The following is an 18930-nucleotide window of genomic DNA, read 5'->3' on the forward strand; positions in this document are numbered from 1 at the left end:
AACCTCATGTTGTTCAAATCCTGATTTTTGTGGACCACAGAAATGTAAAGCATAATGTCTGTACTTTTTGCTAAGTAATAATTATTTTAATTATTATAACGGTAGACCATATGACCTGTGAATGATGTTCCAAAAAAAAAAAAAAAAAAAGGTCATACACCGGGTTTGTAATGAGAATTTGGAGGGTAAATGTGCTTAGTTGTCATGAGAATAAAGTCACAGTGGAATGATTTTAATGGTCCTAAAAATAGGCTTCACAGGGATTGCCGGTGTTCTTTAGTCTGCCTGTGTGATTCCTGCACCTGTAGAACTTACATTAAAACATCTACAATATTCTACACACACCCAACACCTGCACACTCATTAAGTTAGTTTTATCTCGTTATAGTTGTGTATCGTTTTTGGTTTAATTGATGATGCTTTCAGCTCCAGTAAGTCTGTCGTGTTCTCTGCTCTGAAACATTTTACTATGTTTAAATCCATTCCACTATCTGCTGCCTCTGCTTTTTTGCTGGAGTAATGATGCTAAAGATTCAGCTTTGATCACAGGAATAAATTACACTTTACTATATATTCACATAAAAAACAGCTGTTTTACACTGAAATGATATTTCACATTTTTTTTACTGTATTTTTGATCAAATATATCCAGCCGTGGTGATCAAAAGAAACTTCTAACTAGACTGAGAAGTCAAGTCAAGTCACCTTTATTCATAAAGAGCTTTTTACAATGCACATTGTGTCAAAGCAGCTTTACAGTGATAACAGGTAAATAATTTTGGCTGCACAGCAGCTCTTAAAGAAAATGGTGTCATTGTCCAGCTTAAGTAAATTCAGTATTGATTCATTCCGTTGTAAAAAAAATCAATAGTTATTAATTTAGTTCGCATACAATGGTGTTAATGCAGGCTGATCAAAAACATTGATGAATGTCAAGTGTCCCCAACTAAGCAAGCCAAAGGCGACAGTGGAAAGGAACCCAAAATATGACAGCAAAATATGACTTTTCATTTATTATGGATCAGTTTGGGAGTTTTCAGAGCTTTCTTGCATACGTAAAACACACAAACACAGTACAGTTCCTCCTTACAGGAGGTGCGTTTAAATAATAAATACAAAGAACCTTGTTACAAGTCAGAAAAGCTTCTAAAAGTGCATTTTGTCATTCACCCAATAACTAATTTCTGTCTAGCAAAAGTTTTTCCGTGTGCATCAGTTTATGAAGACGTCTCTATGGCATTTTAAGCCTTGGAATTTTATTACTGTAATTTAGTTACTTGGTTTCATTTCTGACAGACTGAAGCTCATTTAAGATCATATTCCTGTCTGCATCCTGCTGTTTTTGTCTGATATCATTATATAAAATCGATTTAAAAAATTGCTTTAAGCTTTTTTTCTACTAGGCCTATGTGAATATTTAATATACTGCCCAGCCCTGTTCTGAACTTTCCATTTTTAAAAACAGCTTAAAACATGATGCCAGTGTTTTTATTCTAAGAAGCAGTTTTGCTTCAATGGATCATCATCTATATTTCCAGTTATCTTTTCAGTTGGGTGTTTGGATTCTGTAACTATTTGTGCTGCACTATATTGTAAATGTAGCCCTTGAGCTTGTGAGTCACGTATACTTTCAGTAATCTGGTGTATGATGTTGGTGCACGAACGCAGCTTTGATCAAACGGCCCACTGGATATCAGGCTTTCTAAGGAATCTGCCGGCGGTTCAGCATAAGATAGATTTCATGCCACTTAGCGTACAAGACTGAAGCATGACAATCTTGAGGCTTGCATGATTGCATTACATAATAAATGTAATTAAATCACAGGCACAAATGAAGTCCAGGCTGTTATCGGTTAATATTCTGCAGATTTAGTGAGGAGGAGAAAGACCTCATACTGTAACGCTCTACGGCTAATAACTCCATATATGTGCTGTTATGATATGTTCACAGTTTCACACTCAGAATAAAAGAGAAAAAAGCAATATTAGAAGTAGGGCTAAATATAAATCAAATTGCTTTTTTCCCCCTTTATTTATTTATTTACAATTTAAAATGCAAAGCTCCAGATTTGCAAAATTGAGTATTTTGATTAATCATGCGGCTCTAGTAGGAAGTAAGTCCCTGTAACATGATGAATCACTTTCATAATTTCTCTTTTCACAATTGATTAACTTTACTACATTAACAGTTACTGAATGGAATCAACATTGAACTGAATTGAGTTGAATAATGACAGCTGAATAACTGAATCAGAATTGAATATTTCATAATTGAACTTTGCAACATTGACATTGAACTAAATTGAATCAACACTGAACTGAATGGACCTGGATAATAACATTATCTTACATTTCAGCTGTAAAGCAGCTCTTAAAAGACAATGTCATTATTCAGCACAATTCAGTTCAGTGTTGATTCAGTTTAATAACACTGTCGATGTTCAGTTATGAAACAACTTCAATTTCAGATTTAAAGCAGCTCTGCAGTAGTTTCATAATTGAAATTTGCAACATTGACAGTTATTAAACTGAACTGAATCAACATTAAACTGAATCAAGCTGTATAACGATAGCTGAACAACTGAATTGAGCTGAATAATTTAAGTAATTTTGTAATTGTTGAACTTTGCAGCATTGACATTGTTATTGAACTAAATTGAATAATCATTGAACTGAATTGAGCTGAATAATGACACCGTCTTCAATTTCAGCTGTAAAGCAGCTCTTAAACGACAAAGATGTTATCATTTAGCTCAATTCAGTTCAATGTTAATTCAGTTCAATAGCGGTGTTTGTTCAATTATGAAACAACTTCACTTTCAGATGTAAAGCAGCTCTGCAGTAGTTTCAACTTTGCAACATTGACATTATTGAACTGAACTGAATCAAGATTAAACTGAATTAAGCTGTATAATGATAGCTGAACTGAACTGAATTGAGCTGAATTAAATTTTTCATAATTGATAAACTTTGCAACATTTATATTGTTATTAAAATAAATTGAATAAACATTGAACTGAATTTAGCTGAAGGTGATTGACCTTGAAGTTGTCTTCAGTTTCTGCTGTAAAGCAGCTCTACAGTGTCCTTATTCAGTTCAGTGTTGATCCATTTCAGTTTAATAACACTGTCGATGTTCAATTATGAAACAACTTCAATTTCAGATTTAAAGCAGCTCTTCAGACTTGATAATTGAAATTTGCAACATTGACATTGTTATTGAACTGAACTGAATCATTAAATCGAATTAAGCTGTATAATGATAGCTGAACAACTGAACTGAGCTGAATTGAATTTTTCATAATTGATGAACTTTGGGATATTGTTAATTAATGAAACTGATTCAACATTGAACTGAATTGAGCTGAATAATGACACTGGTGTCTTCAGTTTCAGCTCTACAGAAGACAATGTCATTATTCAATTCAGTTCAATGTTAATTAAATGCAATTTAATGTGTAAAGTTCATCAATTATGAAACAAGTTTAATTTCATCTGTAAAGCAGCTCTACAGTAGACTATAGTGTCATTATTCAGTTCAGTTCAGTTAAATGTTGATTCATTTCAATTCAATAACACTGTTCAGTTATGAAACAAATTCAGTTTCAGATGTAAAGCAGCTCTACTGTAGTTTCATTCGATTTTCATGTGAGGCTGCTTTGAAACAATCTGCTTAAATAGAAGTGACCTGATGTAAAGTGGCGCTGGATTGACACCATCTCTAAATGTTTCTCTTGTGTTTTCCTTGTAGCCACAGGACCAAACCCTCCAGCTGTCTGCCGTCGGCCCCCGGGAGTTGGGCTCCCACACAGGGGCCCCCCAATGGCTGGGAGATGGCGTCCTCTAGAGAGGCCCGCGACTGCTACGGCAAGTAAGTGTGTTGTGCATTCAGCGTTCCTCTCGTTGCAGATGTACGCAAAGCTTCAGCTTGGCTGAACCCGGGACGTTCCCTCCCGAATACTGATTCTGTCCTCGCCGCACTGCACTCAGAGCAGCCTGAGACTGAACACTTGTGAGTGTGAGAGCGACACCGGCTTTGGTCTGCTCAAAGCTGGAGTGAAGCTTCTCTCGCTGCTGACTGGGTGAACGCAGCACATTTGCATGTCGAAACGTGCGGCGGCCTTCTGAAGTGACAAACAGACACTAATACTGCTTTTCCTTTACACCACTGATGTGAGAGAAATCAGATCTGAAGATGAAGAAGAACTTGAGAGCAACATGCGCGGCCACACGCATTGGGGTTTTTCTGTTTCTGTTCACTGAAATGGTTTAGATTTTTAGAATACATTTTTATTGCATGAATGCGGTGTCAAAGATTGCACTTACAGAACAGCAGAAATGCTGCCATAAACGAAGCCGGCTGTGTGTCAAACAACCAATTCTAGTTGTTCATCACAGCACCAAATGCATAAAGACTTCAACTATTAATTCACTTCGGAATTATTTCCTGATAATTTATTCCTGATAATATTTATGACTTTCTTTCTTCAGTGGAAAAGAAATTAAGGAAAACATTCCAGGATGTTTCTCCATATAGTGGACTTCACTGGGGTTCAACGGGTTGAAGGTCCAAATGTCAGTTTCAGTGCAGCTTCAAAGAGCTCTACATGATCCCAGACGAGGAATAAGAGTCTCATCTAGAGAAACCATCGGACATTTTCTAAAAAAAATAAACATTATATACTTTTTAAACACAAATGCTCGTCTTGCACTGCTCTGTGATGCTCCACGCATGACGTAATCATGTTGGAAAGATCACGGAAGTACCAATCCAGTGTTTACAAAGCGAACGTCAAAGACAAAGTCAAACAACCTTTACAAAAAGGGTAAAACAACGATGACGGATGATTTTGAAGTTCCGCCTACGTCACGTGTGATCTTTCCAACATGATTACGTCATGCGTGGAGCATCACAGAGCAGTGCAAGATGAGCATTTGTGGTTAAAAAGTATATAATTTTTAATTTTTTTAGAAAATGAGCGATGGTTTCTCTAGATGAGACTCTTATTCCTCGTCTGGGATCATGTAGAGCTCTTTGAAGCTGCACTGAAACTGACATTTGGACCTTCAACCCGTTGAACCCCAGTGAAGTCCACTATATGGAGAAAAATCCTGGAATGTTTTCCTTCATTTCTCTTCAACTGAAAGAAAGAAAGACATGAACATCTTGGATGACATGGAGGTGAGTAAATCATCAGGAAATTTGAATTCTGAACTGAACTAATCCTTTAAGTTTTATCTTAATTCATTACCATGATTAAAGCTTCAGCAATTATTGCGATATGAAAATTTGAAACCGTCACATGCCTAATTGATGGAAACATGAGCTTCAGGGAAAACAGCCCGTACATTTCACAAACAGCAAGCAATGCAATGAAATTCTAGTAAATCTTCGAAAAATATTTTTTCACAGTGTACTATATTAGGGGTTGCATTTGTTTTTGTAAATTGCTGCTCTGAGGACGTCTTTGCTGTTAAGGTTGTGAGCCTGTTATTATATGATCTATATAATCATTTTAGAACATTATCTTTGTGTTCTGGTCTCCTCCCTCGCTTCTCGACTCCTCGTGTTTCTGTTCATGGTGACTGTGAAAGCGTCTTGTTGTTGTTTATTTCTAATTATCCAGCAGAGGGAGGGGTTTGTCACACTTGGGTTGCGGGGTTTCGTCCAGGGCCACTTATGTAAGAATGAAACACAACCTTCTGCACATCAGATGCAGGACACTGCGAGCAGGAAGCTTCCCGTTGGGTCTGTCTTCTTCCTTGGCCGAGATGCAGCTTCATCCTCGGGTGTGTAATAATTTATGCTTTTGCGTCGTTATGAAAGTGTTTTCTTGAGTCAAACCATATAAGAAATCACAGTTTATGAAATATTCTCCTCGGATATGCCAGATTTGTGTTCGTTTGCTGCGGCATGTGATGCTTCCAGGAGATTCACGGGCTGCTGGACGGGTGCGGTGAGGATCTTGGGGTGGCAGACTGTAAAGGGCACTAGCTGAATCTGATGATACACACTAGTTCATTTCTGAGGTCTGTTAATGTCAGTCAATCATTCTTAAATAAAGTTAAAGAACATAATATCTCCAGTTTCCTTGATAAATCTGATTTTGTCGTGTGTTTTAATGCATTAAGCTTTCTAAAAGTGTGTTCAGTGAATAGATGAGTGGTTATAATTTTTCATGAGATCATACAATGCATTATAAGGTGCATAATTCAAAATGCTTCATAATGCATTATTTATAAAGTCTTTAAGTAACCCAGTTTTAAGGATGATGTTTTGCTTTCCTTTCTCACGCTCGTGCTGTGATTGGATGCTGTCTCCTAGTCTTAAAATAGAAGCAACATCTTCAAAATAAAGAAAATGAAAGAACTCCGCTGCTCAGCACAACTGTTAACCGCTCGGGGCTTTTAGGGATGTGATATCTGAACCTCTCGTTCTGTAGCCGGGTCGCAGTGGACCTGACGCCGGGAGGCTTCGTTGTGCAACGCGAGTGAATTATGAAGATGAAGCTGAACTCTGTGTTTGTTGGTCTGAGCCGTGAATCCAGCATGCGACACTGAGCGGTGAATAATCTGCAGTCAGTCGGTGCGAGTCTGTCCTGACAGACAGCGTGTGGGTGAGCTGAGGATTTTATGACCGGCTTTTGTGTCACGTGGATTCAGATCACAGCAGACGCAACATGCAGGGTTTCTGTAACATGCGATTGAGTGTTAAGCGTGTGATTTATTAGACTCTTTATAGCTGGATATTTGGCATTAAATCTGGACCTCATTGAGTGTATTAGTGCCGCCCACTTTTTGAGCGGCGCTGGTTCTGGGAGTATTTTTTCCATTCATTTCTCCCATAGGGATTTCCAAAAAAGATCTTGGTTAAAGCGTTTTAAGCACAAACCAAAGCGGACGGATATGAGGAGAATCACAACACTATACTCTAAAAATGCTGGGTTAAAAACAACCAATGGACAAACCCAGCAGTTTGGGTCGCTTTAACACAGAAATTGAGTTGTTTTAACACAGAGATTGGGTCGTTTTAACACAGCGATTGGGTCGTTTTAACACAGAGATTGAGTTGTTTTAACACAGAGATCGAGTCGTTTTAACACAGAGATCGAGTCGTTTTAACACAGAGATTGAGTTGTTTTAACACAGAGATTGGGTCGTTTTAACACAGATCGAGTCGTTTTAACACAGAGATTGGGTCGTTTTAACACAGAGATTGGGTCGTTTTAACACAGATCGAGTCGTTTTAACACAGATTGGGTCGTTTTAACACAGAGATTGAGTTGTTTTAACACAGAGATTGGGTCGTTTTAACACAGAGATTGAGTCGTTTTAACACAGAGATTGGGTCGTTTTAACACAGATCGAGTCATTTTAACACAGAGATTGAGTTGTTTTAACACAGAGATTGGGTCGTTTTAACACAGAGATTGAGTCGTTTTAACACAGAGATTGGGTCGTTTTAACACAGATCGAGTCATTTTAACACAGAGATTGAGTTGTTTTAACACAGAGATTGGGTCGTTTTAACACAGATCGAGTCGTTTTAACACAGAGATTGAGTTGTTTTAACACAGAGATTGAGTTGTTTTAACACAGAGATTGGGTCGTTTTAACACAGCGATTGGGTCGTTTTAACACAGAGATTGAGTTGTTTTAACACAGAGATCGAGTCGTTTTAACACAGAAATCGAGTCGTTTTAACACAGAGATCGAGTCGTTTTAACACAGAGATCGAGTCGTTTTAACACAGAGATTGAGTTGTTTTAACACAGAGATTGGGTCGTTTTAACACAGATCGAGTCGTTTTAACACAGAGATTGAGTCGTTTTAACACAGAGATCGGGTCGTTTTAACACAGAGATCGAGTCGTTTTAACACAGAGATCGAGTCGTTTTAACACAGAGATTGAGTTGTTTTAACACAGAGATTGGGTCGTTTTAACACAGATCGAGTCGTTTTAACACAGAGATTGGGTCGTTTTAACACAGAGATCGGGTCGTTTTAACACAGAGATCGAGTCGTTTTAACACAGATCGAGTCGTTTTAACACAGAGATTGGGTCGTTTTAACACAGAGATCGGGTCGTTTTAACACAGAGATCGAGTCGTTTTAACACAGAGATCGAGTCGTTTTAACACAGAGATCGAGTCGTTTTAACACAGAGATCGAGTCGTTTTAACACAGAGATTGGGTCGTTTTAACACAGAGATTGGGTCGTTTTAACACAGAGATCGGGTCGTTTTAACACAGAGATCGAGTTGTTTTAACACAGAGATCGAGTCGTTTTAACACAGAGATTGGGTCGTTTTAACACAGAGATCGGGTCGTTTTAACACAGAGATTGAGTTGTTTTAACACAGAGATTGGGTCGTTTTAACACAGAGATTGGGTCGTTTTAACACAGAGATTGGGTCGTTTTAACACAGAGATTGAGTTGTTTTAACACAGAGATCGGGTCGTTTTAACACAGAGATTGGGTCGTTTTAACACAGAGATTGAGTTGTTTTAACACAGAGATCGGGTCGTTTTAACACAGAGATTGAGTTGTTTTAACACAGAGATTGAGTTGTTTTAACACAGAGATTGGGTCGTTTTAACACAGAGATTGGGTCGTTTTAACACAGAGATCAGGTCGTTTTAACACAGAGATCAGGTCGTTTTAACACAGAGATCGAGTCGTTTTAACACAGAGATTGAGTTGTTTTGACACAGAGATTGGGTCGTTTTAACACAGAGATTGGGTCGTTTTAACACAGAGATCGGGTCGTTTTAACACAGAGATCGAGTTGTTTTAACACAGAGATCGAGTCGTTTTAACACAGAGATTGGGTCGTTTTAACACAGAGATTGGGTCGTTTTAACACAGAGATTGGGTCGTTTTAACACAGAGATTGGGTCGTTTTAACACAGAGATTGAGTTGTTTTAACACAGAGATTGGGTCGTTTTAACACAGAGATTGGGTCGTTTTAACACAGAGATTGAGTTGTTTTAACACAGAGATCGGGTCGTTTTAACACAGAGATTGAGTTGTTTTAACACAGAGATTGAGTTGTTTTAACACAGAGATTGGGTCGTTTTAACACAGAGATCGGGTCGTTTTAACACAGAGATCGGGTCGTTTTAACACAGAGATTGGGTCGTTTTAACACAGAGATCGGGTCGTTTCAACACAGAGATCGGGTCGTTTTAACACAGAGATTGGGTCGTTTTAACACAGAGATTGAGTTGTTTTAACACAGAGATCGGGTCGTTTTAACACAGAGATCGAGTTGTTTTAACACAGAGATTGAGTTGTTTTAACACAGAGATTGGGTCGTTTTAACACAGAGATCGGGTCGTTTTAACACAGAGATTGGGTTGTTTTAACACAGAGATTGGGTCGTTTTAACACAGAGATTGGGTCGTTTTAACACAGATCGGGTCGTTTTAACACAGAGATTGGGTCGTTTTAACACAGAGATCGGGTCGTTTTAACACAGAGATTGGGTTGTTTTAACACAGAGATCGGGTCGTTTTAACACAGAGATTGGGTCGTTTTAACACAGAGATTGGGTCGTTTTAACACAGAGATCGGGTCGTTTTAACACAGAGATTGGGTCGTTTTAACACAGAGATCGGGTCGTTTTAACACAGAGATTGGGTCGTTTTAACACAGAGATTGGGTCGTTTTAACACAGAGATTGGGTCGTTTTAACACAGAGAGATCGGGTCGTTTTAACACAGAGATTGAGTTGTTTTAAGTCAAGTCAAGTCAAGTCAAATTTATTTATATAGCGCTTTTACAATTGGTAATTGTTTCAAAGCAGCTTTACATATTAGAAGCACAGAAAAAAAAAAGGGAAGTGGTTAAAACTGTACAAACAAGCGTGGTAATGTGTAACATACATGTAACATAAGATGGTGCTACATTAAGCCAATGTCGACTGACTTCCAGGGGTGGAAAAAACCCCCTAGGAGAAAAACCCAACGTGCTAGCACTGGGAAAAAAGTCCTAGGAAGGAAAAAACCCCTTGGAAGATATATATATGTAAATGTATATGGAGATCAAAATCTGAATTGTACACAGAGATTGGGTCGTTTTAACACAGAGATTGGGTCGTTTTAACACAGAGATTGGGTCGTTTTAACACAGAGATTGGGTCGTTTTAACACAGAGATCGGGTCGTTTTAACACAGAGATTGGGTCATTTTAAAACAGCTTTAGTGAGCTTTAGTTAACACGGCTTTAGTGAGGGGAAAGAACAACAGTCCCATGAAGCATTGCGAAAAGGCATAATCAAATTAAATATAAAACTGCTCATTTAAAAATGTTGATTATATATGTAAAGACAATATATTTTAAGTATATTGAAAAATATATTAAATAAGTATTTTGAGAGTGTAGGGCAGGGGTGTCCAAACTCGCCCCTGGAGGGTCACTGTCTTGCAGAGTTTACCTCCAACTTGCCTCAACACATCTGTCTGGACGTTTCTAGTATGCCTTGATTAGCTGGTTCAGGTGTGTTTAATTGGGTTGGAGCTCAACTCTGCAGGACACTGGCCCTTCAGGGGCAGGATTGGACACCTCTAGTGTAGGGAGACAGAACTTATTACCATTCATGGTGCTTCATGGGAGTGTGTGAAGCTAATGAGATCCTTTAGTGCGTTTTGCTTGTATCGACTCTGGTGGGATTTTCTGTAAAGCATCATGGGTGATGTAGTTTTTCACCATGAATCCTGCTGAAATAAGCTGAAATAATGCAAGCTGACAGCTTCAACAGAAGCAAACACCGTTGATTAACAAACTCGTAGCTCTCAGAAGGGCTGACTTTACAGGTTCATAAGTTATCATTAAAAATCAGAAGAGACTGACTGACTTGGTTAAAATTATTTTTCGAAGTGGAAAAGCAAGCTACGTTTTACAAGAAAATACTATATCAGTCTTTCTACTTCAAAACTGTTTAATTCAGTGTTTTACTTTGCCGTTTATTTGCAAAATTTACCATCAATTTCTAAATGAAAATGTTTCCAAATTTTTCAAATTCCACTTTTTATTTTTCTCGGTGTATGAGTTTTTGCCTGCTGTGTGGGTTTGTGTTTTTGTGAAATTGTTAATTGCACAGAATAAGCCCTGCTTATTTCACAGATATGCCAAATACGCTGTTCTGCTCATCAAAATCTAGTTGCTGATCCTGGACCTTGTTTCGAGTGTTTTGTAGCTAAGGAGAGATCTGATCTTGGCCAGCTGGATCAGCGCCTCCCTTAAATCCTGCAATCCTTCTCTATTAGTGCAGCGGAGCATTTATAATTAGAGTATAGAGAGAAATTAGAGCGCTTGCGTCGTCTTTAAGTAGGACATTTTTCAAACCCTGTTCGAGTCTAGAAAATGAAAATGAAATGTCTGCACATTGGGTTTCTGCTATCATTTCACACACTTCCAATCAAATAAACAGACCACAGTTTACATAAGAGACACACGGGCTGTGTTCCAAAACCTACTAGACGGCCTACGCATGCTCACGCTCGCTACACAAACTACACCACGGATTTTTATTTCATAGATGAGCATTTCTATGTACCTTTTACATATGTTTTGCTTTTAATTTGTACTTATAGTTAATCAATCAGTTGAGAGTTATGAATGTCTAAAATAGTTTTTGCAAGACACTATTTACTTTTTGCTGCACAATAAGTGTCGATTGCATATATCATATTTTCTAGAAAATGAAATGGCTTGAATAGATGCATTTGATCAGTTTTGTGTTGTTATCTTGGCTCTAACTAACACTAACTGCATTCAAATCAATTATGCATCAAGTTTCCCGTGTCTGCTGGTGTAATGCACAGGGCTGCTGTCTGTGGAGAGTGTTTTAAATGAGGTTTTATTTGAGTTAAGGTGCTGGTTATGTAGGTGATAGACCTCTCAAAGAGCGATGAGAGCTTCTCCCAGTCGCCTCACCTGGTTAATTTGATTGGTCAGGTAAGATGAGAGGCTGTAATGGCCCAGATGAGAGTCCATTAACCAGAAGCATTTAGCTGGAGCTTTTGACCGGAATAATTCACATAACCAAATAAAAGCGCAATTATCAACCTCTCACGCCGGATCAGATTTGCTCCCTGCTGGCTGTCTGGAAAAATGCCGGTTCATAAAACAGTTTCTCAGCAGCAGCTTGTTTTGAGGAGGAAGTTGCAGTGAGTTTTGCGTGTCTGGTTTGGCATTTAGTCCCAACGCCGATGTGCTCTTTTGTCCGACTGTCGTTCACTTCCTGCGAGGGCATTTGTGATTGTGTCTTTTGTCTTGTGATGTGAATGTTTCAGATGAGTCATTTGAATAACGCCGTGACTCATCGCCACATCAAATCAGACGACAGCTAGTGAAATCATGAATAATCATCATTCCAGGTCATTTGTGCTTTATTCACACGTCCGTCAAACAGGTGATGTGAGCTTATCATCCACAAGATCATTACAGTTTGGATTGTTCATTTTAGTACTTTGTCTGCTTGTGTATTGTTTTTCATAGATGCAGTTTCTATTTAATTTCATAGACCAAATAGTCTAAATTTGAAAAGTAAAGAGGGTTTGAAAATGGAGATCACTCTACTGATGAAGCACTGCAGGAGAATCAGGCTGTTTATCATCTATGTTTCATCTGAAATTAAAAGTTTATGAATTTTTCTTTTAGATAACATGTTGTTTTGTTTGAAAAAGAATGTGTAGTTTTTATACATTTAGACTGTTTTGCGCAGTCATGAGTTGTAAGTTCAGAGGAATTCAATAATTCTGATGTTCTTATAAATTTATTACAATGATAGGGTTTTGTGTATTTCATATTTATCAAAATAAGTTGCACCTGATTATAAGTCGAACCGGGTCAACCAATGGAGTTCATCCTGGTAATTCTCATATTATATGTTCTTATAAATTACATATAATAATATATTCAAATAAAATTTCTCATAAATATTGATAAAAAATATGTTTTTAAATATATGTTCTTGTAATGTTTTAAATTTCAAGGTATTTTTTACATTTTTTAAATTAATAAAAAGAGAGTAAATGATGTAATAACTTCATAAAAAGAACAAATAGTAACATTCAAAACCTAAAAAAATGTGTGCATTCACTCATTAATGAGAAGTTACTGATCAGATACAATATGGTTTTAGTTGAAAAATATTAAGTTTTGATTGTTATTATAATGTTACATTCCATGCAAAAAGTGAATACAGTTTTTAATGCATTACAAGGATAAAGATCTAAAATGAATTGTGCATGACACCATTTACATTTTCAGGCCAGTCATCAAAATATTCACCATCTTTTGCATATTTCATATTTTATAAAATAAGTTGCACCTGAGCACAAGTCGAAAACCTTTAAATTTATCAGTATTTAGAACAGAAAATGAAAAATATAAGTAGAAAACAAACATAAATTAAAGTGGCTTTCATAATAAATGACATTTATTACAAACACCAAGCCTAAACGCATTTATTTCAAGTGAAACTGAAACTACCAGCATGTGCGAACATGTTTTGCGTGCTCGACATTAATTGTGTTATATTGTTGCTTTGAAATGATAAAAAGATCAGCATTATTTATTATTCAATGCCACAAAATGCATTGATTCAATGTTGATTTAGAGTTTGCTGTGTGAGATGTCTTATCCCACATTGATTCATTTAATTAGGGGTCAAGCACTGAAGGTTTGATGGCATCTATTGTATTCGTTGCCGTTCTTCTAGCGGGAAAGTATGAAATTTGGCACACTGATAGAGGACAGTCCCGACATTGACTACAGCAAATTTGGTGTCTCTAGATCAAACTCTGTCCAAATTTTCGCTCATGTTTACGCTAATGACTTAAGGGTTAGAAACAAAATTTTCTGCCATGAAACGTTTCCTGCCAAAAAAAATGTTCTAACTCCTCCTAAAAGGTTGCTCCAATTTTCATGAAAATCAGATCATCTTCAGACTATCCTGGCAAAAAGACCAACACAACCATTCTTGAATAACATGCAAACAATTTTGAAGAAGAGCATGCCAATTGCACGCTTTAGCATATTCTGTCATCGCAAGCATGACCTGAGGCTACACGCTACATTATTTTTGCTATTATGAAACCCCATATGGGTCATCAGCACCCTGAAGTAGCCTGAGAAATTTCAAGACCACGCCACCTAGTGGTGAAATCAAATATTCACATGCTAACTTTTGATGTGATTGACTTATTTTCATGGCAGTCATCTTCTTAGATTCCTTGCAGAGTCCAACGATACCAAACATGCTAAGTATCGCCTTATGGTTTTTGCAGCGTTGCGATGTAGTGTTAAAACAATGTTCACAAATATCTCCGAAACCATTAGTCTGATCGAGACAAAACCAGTGTAGGAAATTTGGAAATAAGACTGTACGTTCAAGCCAAAATTTTGATAGTATGATAGTACATGGGTCATTTTTGATGTACTCATACATATACATGTCTATAACTCCTAAAAGAAATGAGATATTTTCGCCAAATTTGGCACACTTATTTATGGGCTCACTTTGAGGACAAATAAAAAAAGTGGTGGGATTGCGCCTGTTGGTGGTGCTGTAACTGAACAAAATATCAAACTGCCACTAACTACAATAAAGTACATGAAATAAAATGTTATATTTTACTGATGATTTTACTGTCTTTGTGCTTGGCCTCTTAATAGCTGCTTTGAACTTGCTTCTAGTTTTTCATCAACTGTGCATTATTGTCTACAGTATAAAGTCAGTAGTTTCCATCATAGTTTGAGTTGATTATAATAACCCATGTATTCAGTCACCTGTTGATGAGTATAACAGTATGAAGACATTACGCTGGTCATCAGTGTCCATGGCTCTCAAGACTTTGGGAAGCCAGCCATCTATAGCAGGTGGTCATGGTTGAAGACGAGGCGATGCATTTCCTGCATCCCATATGTTTTTCGCAGGGCTTGTGGTGTTAGAGTGATGGCACAAATCCCATTCATATTTTTATCTCCAGCGCTCGCCTCGCTGCGATCATCCAGCATTAACCTGGATCATTTGGTCGTCACTGCATGAATGCACTTAATATTCATGCATTTGACAAATGCATTTATCTACAGAGATTTGCAGTGCGTTCAAGGTGTGCATTTTATTAGGACTGGATGGTGTGACAGTATTTACTTTGCATTGGTAAAAGTGTGTCAATTAATTTGCATGTGAGCCAGATGAATGAACATGGAATAACATGAATAATGAGCGTCAAATGAGTCAAGATGTGTTTTAAGGCAAGACTCAGCATTGTTTTTTCATGCATTGCTCAATTTTGAGATTTTGGTTCCATACTAAACAAGTAAAATGCACTTTTAAGTGTTTCATTTATTGCACTTTATCTATTTGCATCTGTATTAGTTATCTTTTTTTTTACTCTATTTCACCTGTATCGTCTTGCCTTGATGTAGTGAAGCAACGTTGCTACTATCAGCATCATAGGTGTGTATATTGGCTATTTTACAATGACTTTTTTGAGTAAAAACATGAGATATTGCCCAAACCGCCTTGAACCCACAACCTTGTGTTGCAGCATCCCAAATGTATGAAACAAAGACCCGTTAATGAACTAATGGCGCTTTACAGATCCGTTGCTTAACCTGCGTGTAACTGCGTTCCGCAGCGTCTCATGCACGACCTCTCGCGCTCTCGCCGTGGCTTGAAAGATTAATTGTAGCCCTTCGCGCTCCACTGGAACATGTGTCGAGAATGATGGCGCTTCGTCGCCGCCTCCTTCAGCCCACGGCTTTAATTAGCTAACAACGTGCACAGAGCTCACGCTTCAGAGACGAACAAATGCAAGATGATATAAAGAGTGAGCAATCGCTGAGCAACTAGCGCAGATTACATTAGTGAAACGCGAGGAGACGTGATGTAAAGGCCATTTGCTGGTTACCTGAGCGTAAAGCAGAAACATAATGTTGTTAAATTCTCAATAAAATCTTACGTTGAGTGATGAAATACAGATAATGGCTGCACATGGAGACCAAAGGCTGTGTTTTATTCAGAGGCAGACCATGACGGGAAGCTTTTTTAGCACAAATTCAAGAAGAGCAAACGATGTACATTAGATGTGTGCACCTACAGAAGATGTTCAGAAATATACACTGTAAAAAGCAATACACTCCATCTACTCAATAAAATTCTAGCAACAGATTACAAGCAATATTATTAATTAAATTCAACATATAAGAATTGAGTTGGAATTAATCAAATGAATTCCTGAAAAGTCAACCATTTAAAATGTGTAAAATGAGCAAACACCATTACCAAAACCAGAAACTGACACAAAAAGCAAAGAGTCAAACTGCACAACTAAATGAAACACTGATCACAATACTGGTGACCAAACATTTTCAATAAAATCAACATCTAAACCTCTGTTAATTCTTGTGTTTTTCTTTCCTTCAGTGATTCTGCTTATCATCAGGTGTCTTCAGTTTTGGTAATAAAAAATAAAGAGTTCTTAATTCATCCTTGACGTCTGTCCGTTATTCAGATATTTTTGTTTAGATAATATTTTACTTAAATTTTACTCATTAATTTTGATTAATTCTAACTCAATTCTATTTGTTGAATTTAATTAATATTGCTTGTAATCTGTTGCCAAAATGTTATGTAGATATAGCGTATTACTCTTTACAGTGTAGTTTTGCACAAGTCTGCTTCTCAAAAACCAAGCTTTAATGCTATTCTTCATAAATGATCAATTAACTGTGATTGTTTCTGCTGTAATTCTTCCATTCACACTCACTCAGAATGATTTTGTCGTGGTGTTTACATGCACTCATCTTGTAAATTAAATCATTCCAACTTGAATTGAAGGCAACATTAACAACTGAAGTACAAAGTGTCTATTTTGTGACACTTGTTGAATATGTTTGCTATGATTTTGTGGGCAGTTTTGTCATGATTTTAATGTTTTTAATTGTCCATTAAGTTTGTTTGTCCTAGTTTCATGTTTCCTCCTCATGAATAGAGCCGTAACGATATATTGGAAAGAAAGAAAAAACTGATAATGCAATATTTAGTTTTTCTGTGAAATACATTGAGATATGAAATAATACTGACTTGAAAGATACATTTATAAAGAATTATTAATTCTAGAATGATTTAAAGGGGACCTATTATACCACGGTGCAGCGTTTATATGTATGCGTTTAAATGTTAATGTATTTGGTCTTGGCGGACTAGATCTGCTGCAAAGCAAGTATGGACTTTCTACTGCTGACCGATACGCTGCTGTGAGCATGTAAGATATGCTGCTGCTGCATAAATAGACATAAATCGTGTAGCAGATCTAGGCAGGTGGAGCTGGGGAGGTGGAGGGGTTCAGAGGAACCGCTGCAGGACAGCTTACAGTACACACTGAACCAGAATGTTTAAATGTTGAGCAAGTGATCTCATTTCCTGCAGGATCTAGAGTTGTCAAAAGTACTGAAATTTTAAAAATGTGACGCTTTGAGCAAATTCATAAACACCTCTGATTGGCCATTGTGTTGACGTGCTCATCGGATATGTCTGTGATTGGCTTCAATGCTTCAAAAATGTTGTAAATAGTCTTCAATGACACTCTTTACCGAGCGATTACACAGATACACACGGGAGAGTTTGAAAGTAGGCGTCGGTCCGCTGATAGACACCTGCTTTCAAATTCAAACGCTCCCGTTCGTCGATCATTGTAGCCAATCAAAGACACATCTGATGAGCACGTGAACACAATGGCCAATCAGAGGTGTTTACGAATCCACTCAGCGGCGCTCAAAATGTCACATTTTTAATATTTCAGTACTGACTGGTACCGAAGTCTGTACTTTTGACAACTCTAGCAGGATCAGCAGAGGCAGCTTGCACTATGTGTAGGGATACAAAGGGGTGGAAAATTTCCGGTAAATTTCTTTACAAAATTCTGTAAAATTACCAGAAATTTTCCGCCCCTTTACATCCCTAGCTATGCAGTAATGATGTGATTGGTAATGATCAGCCTACGCCCTCTAGAGTTTCATGACTGAACTAAATGTTTAGTTAAAGGGATAGTTCACCCAAAAATGAAAATGTAATGTTTATCTGCTTACCCCCAGCGCATCCAAGATGTAGGTGACTTTGTTTCTTCAGTAGAACACAAATGATGATTTTTAACTCCAACCGTTGCCATCTGTCAGTCTAAATCTATACAAAATCTATAAGAGTTAAAAATTCCAAATTAAACCCTGTGGCTCGTGACGACACACTGATGTCCTAAGACACAAAACAATCGGTTTGTGCGAGAAACCGAACAGTATTTATATCATTTTTTACCTCTAAAACACCACTATGTCCAACTGCGTTCAGCACTCGTTTAGTGAGGTCTGATCGCGCTCTGATGATGGAAGTGATCTCTCGGACTCATCGAATCAAAGCGCAAGAGATCACTTCGGTCATCAGAGCGCTAACCGGATGCTCATCAATGGACATCAGTGTGTCGTCACGAGCCGCAGGGTTTAATTTGGATTTGTCTGTCGTGTTTTTTTAACTCTTATATACGAAGTTCCCATTGAAACGCATTATACGGCTGACAGAAGGCAACGGTTGGAGTTAAAAATCATCATTTGTGTTCTACTGAAGAAACAAAGTCACCTACATCTTTGATGTACTGGGGGTAAGCAGATAAACATCACATTTTCATTTTTGGGTGAACTATCCCTTTAATGAAGTCACATGTTATGACTGTTGTATAAGGCCATATTATGAAATCAATTTTATTTCGATATATGATGCAGCCCTACTCGTGAAGGTCCAGACAGAGAGTCTGAATAAAATCTGTTCCTTTTCATCCAGTTATTCTGTAGATGGCGTGTTTCGTGTAGCGTGTTGCTGTGCGGTGACTCAACTCTGCCAGACGATGGCTTTGAATGATTA

At 37.6% G+C, this 18930-nt stretch overlaps 1 protein-coding gene across 1 annotated transcript in view; it reads left to right on the forward strand.

The window, feature by feature from the left end:
* Window positions 1-18930, forward strand: part of frmpd4 (FERM and PDZ domain containing 4) — a 73590-nt gene that overhangs the window by 35555 nt on the left and 19105 nt on the right. Inside the window, exon 2 of the mRNA XM_067409797.1 lies at window positions 3752-3871. Within this exon, the coding sequence (XP_067265898.1) occupies window positions 3752-3871 (120 nt within the window). The remainder of the gene's footprint in view (window positions 1-3751; window positions 3872-18930) is intronic.

Source organism: Chanodichthys erythropterus, chromosome 14, assembly GCF_024489055.1.
Source record: "Chanodichthys erythropterus isolate Z2021 chromosome 14, ASM2448905v1, whole genome shotgun sequence".
Lineage (NCBI taxonomy): Eukaryota > Metazoa > Chordata > Actinopteri > Cypriniformes > Xenocyprididae > Chanodichthys > Chanodichthys erythropterus.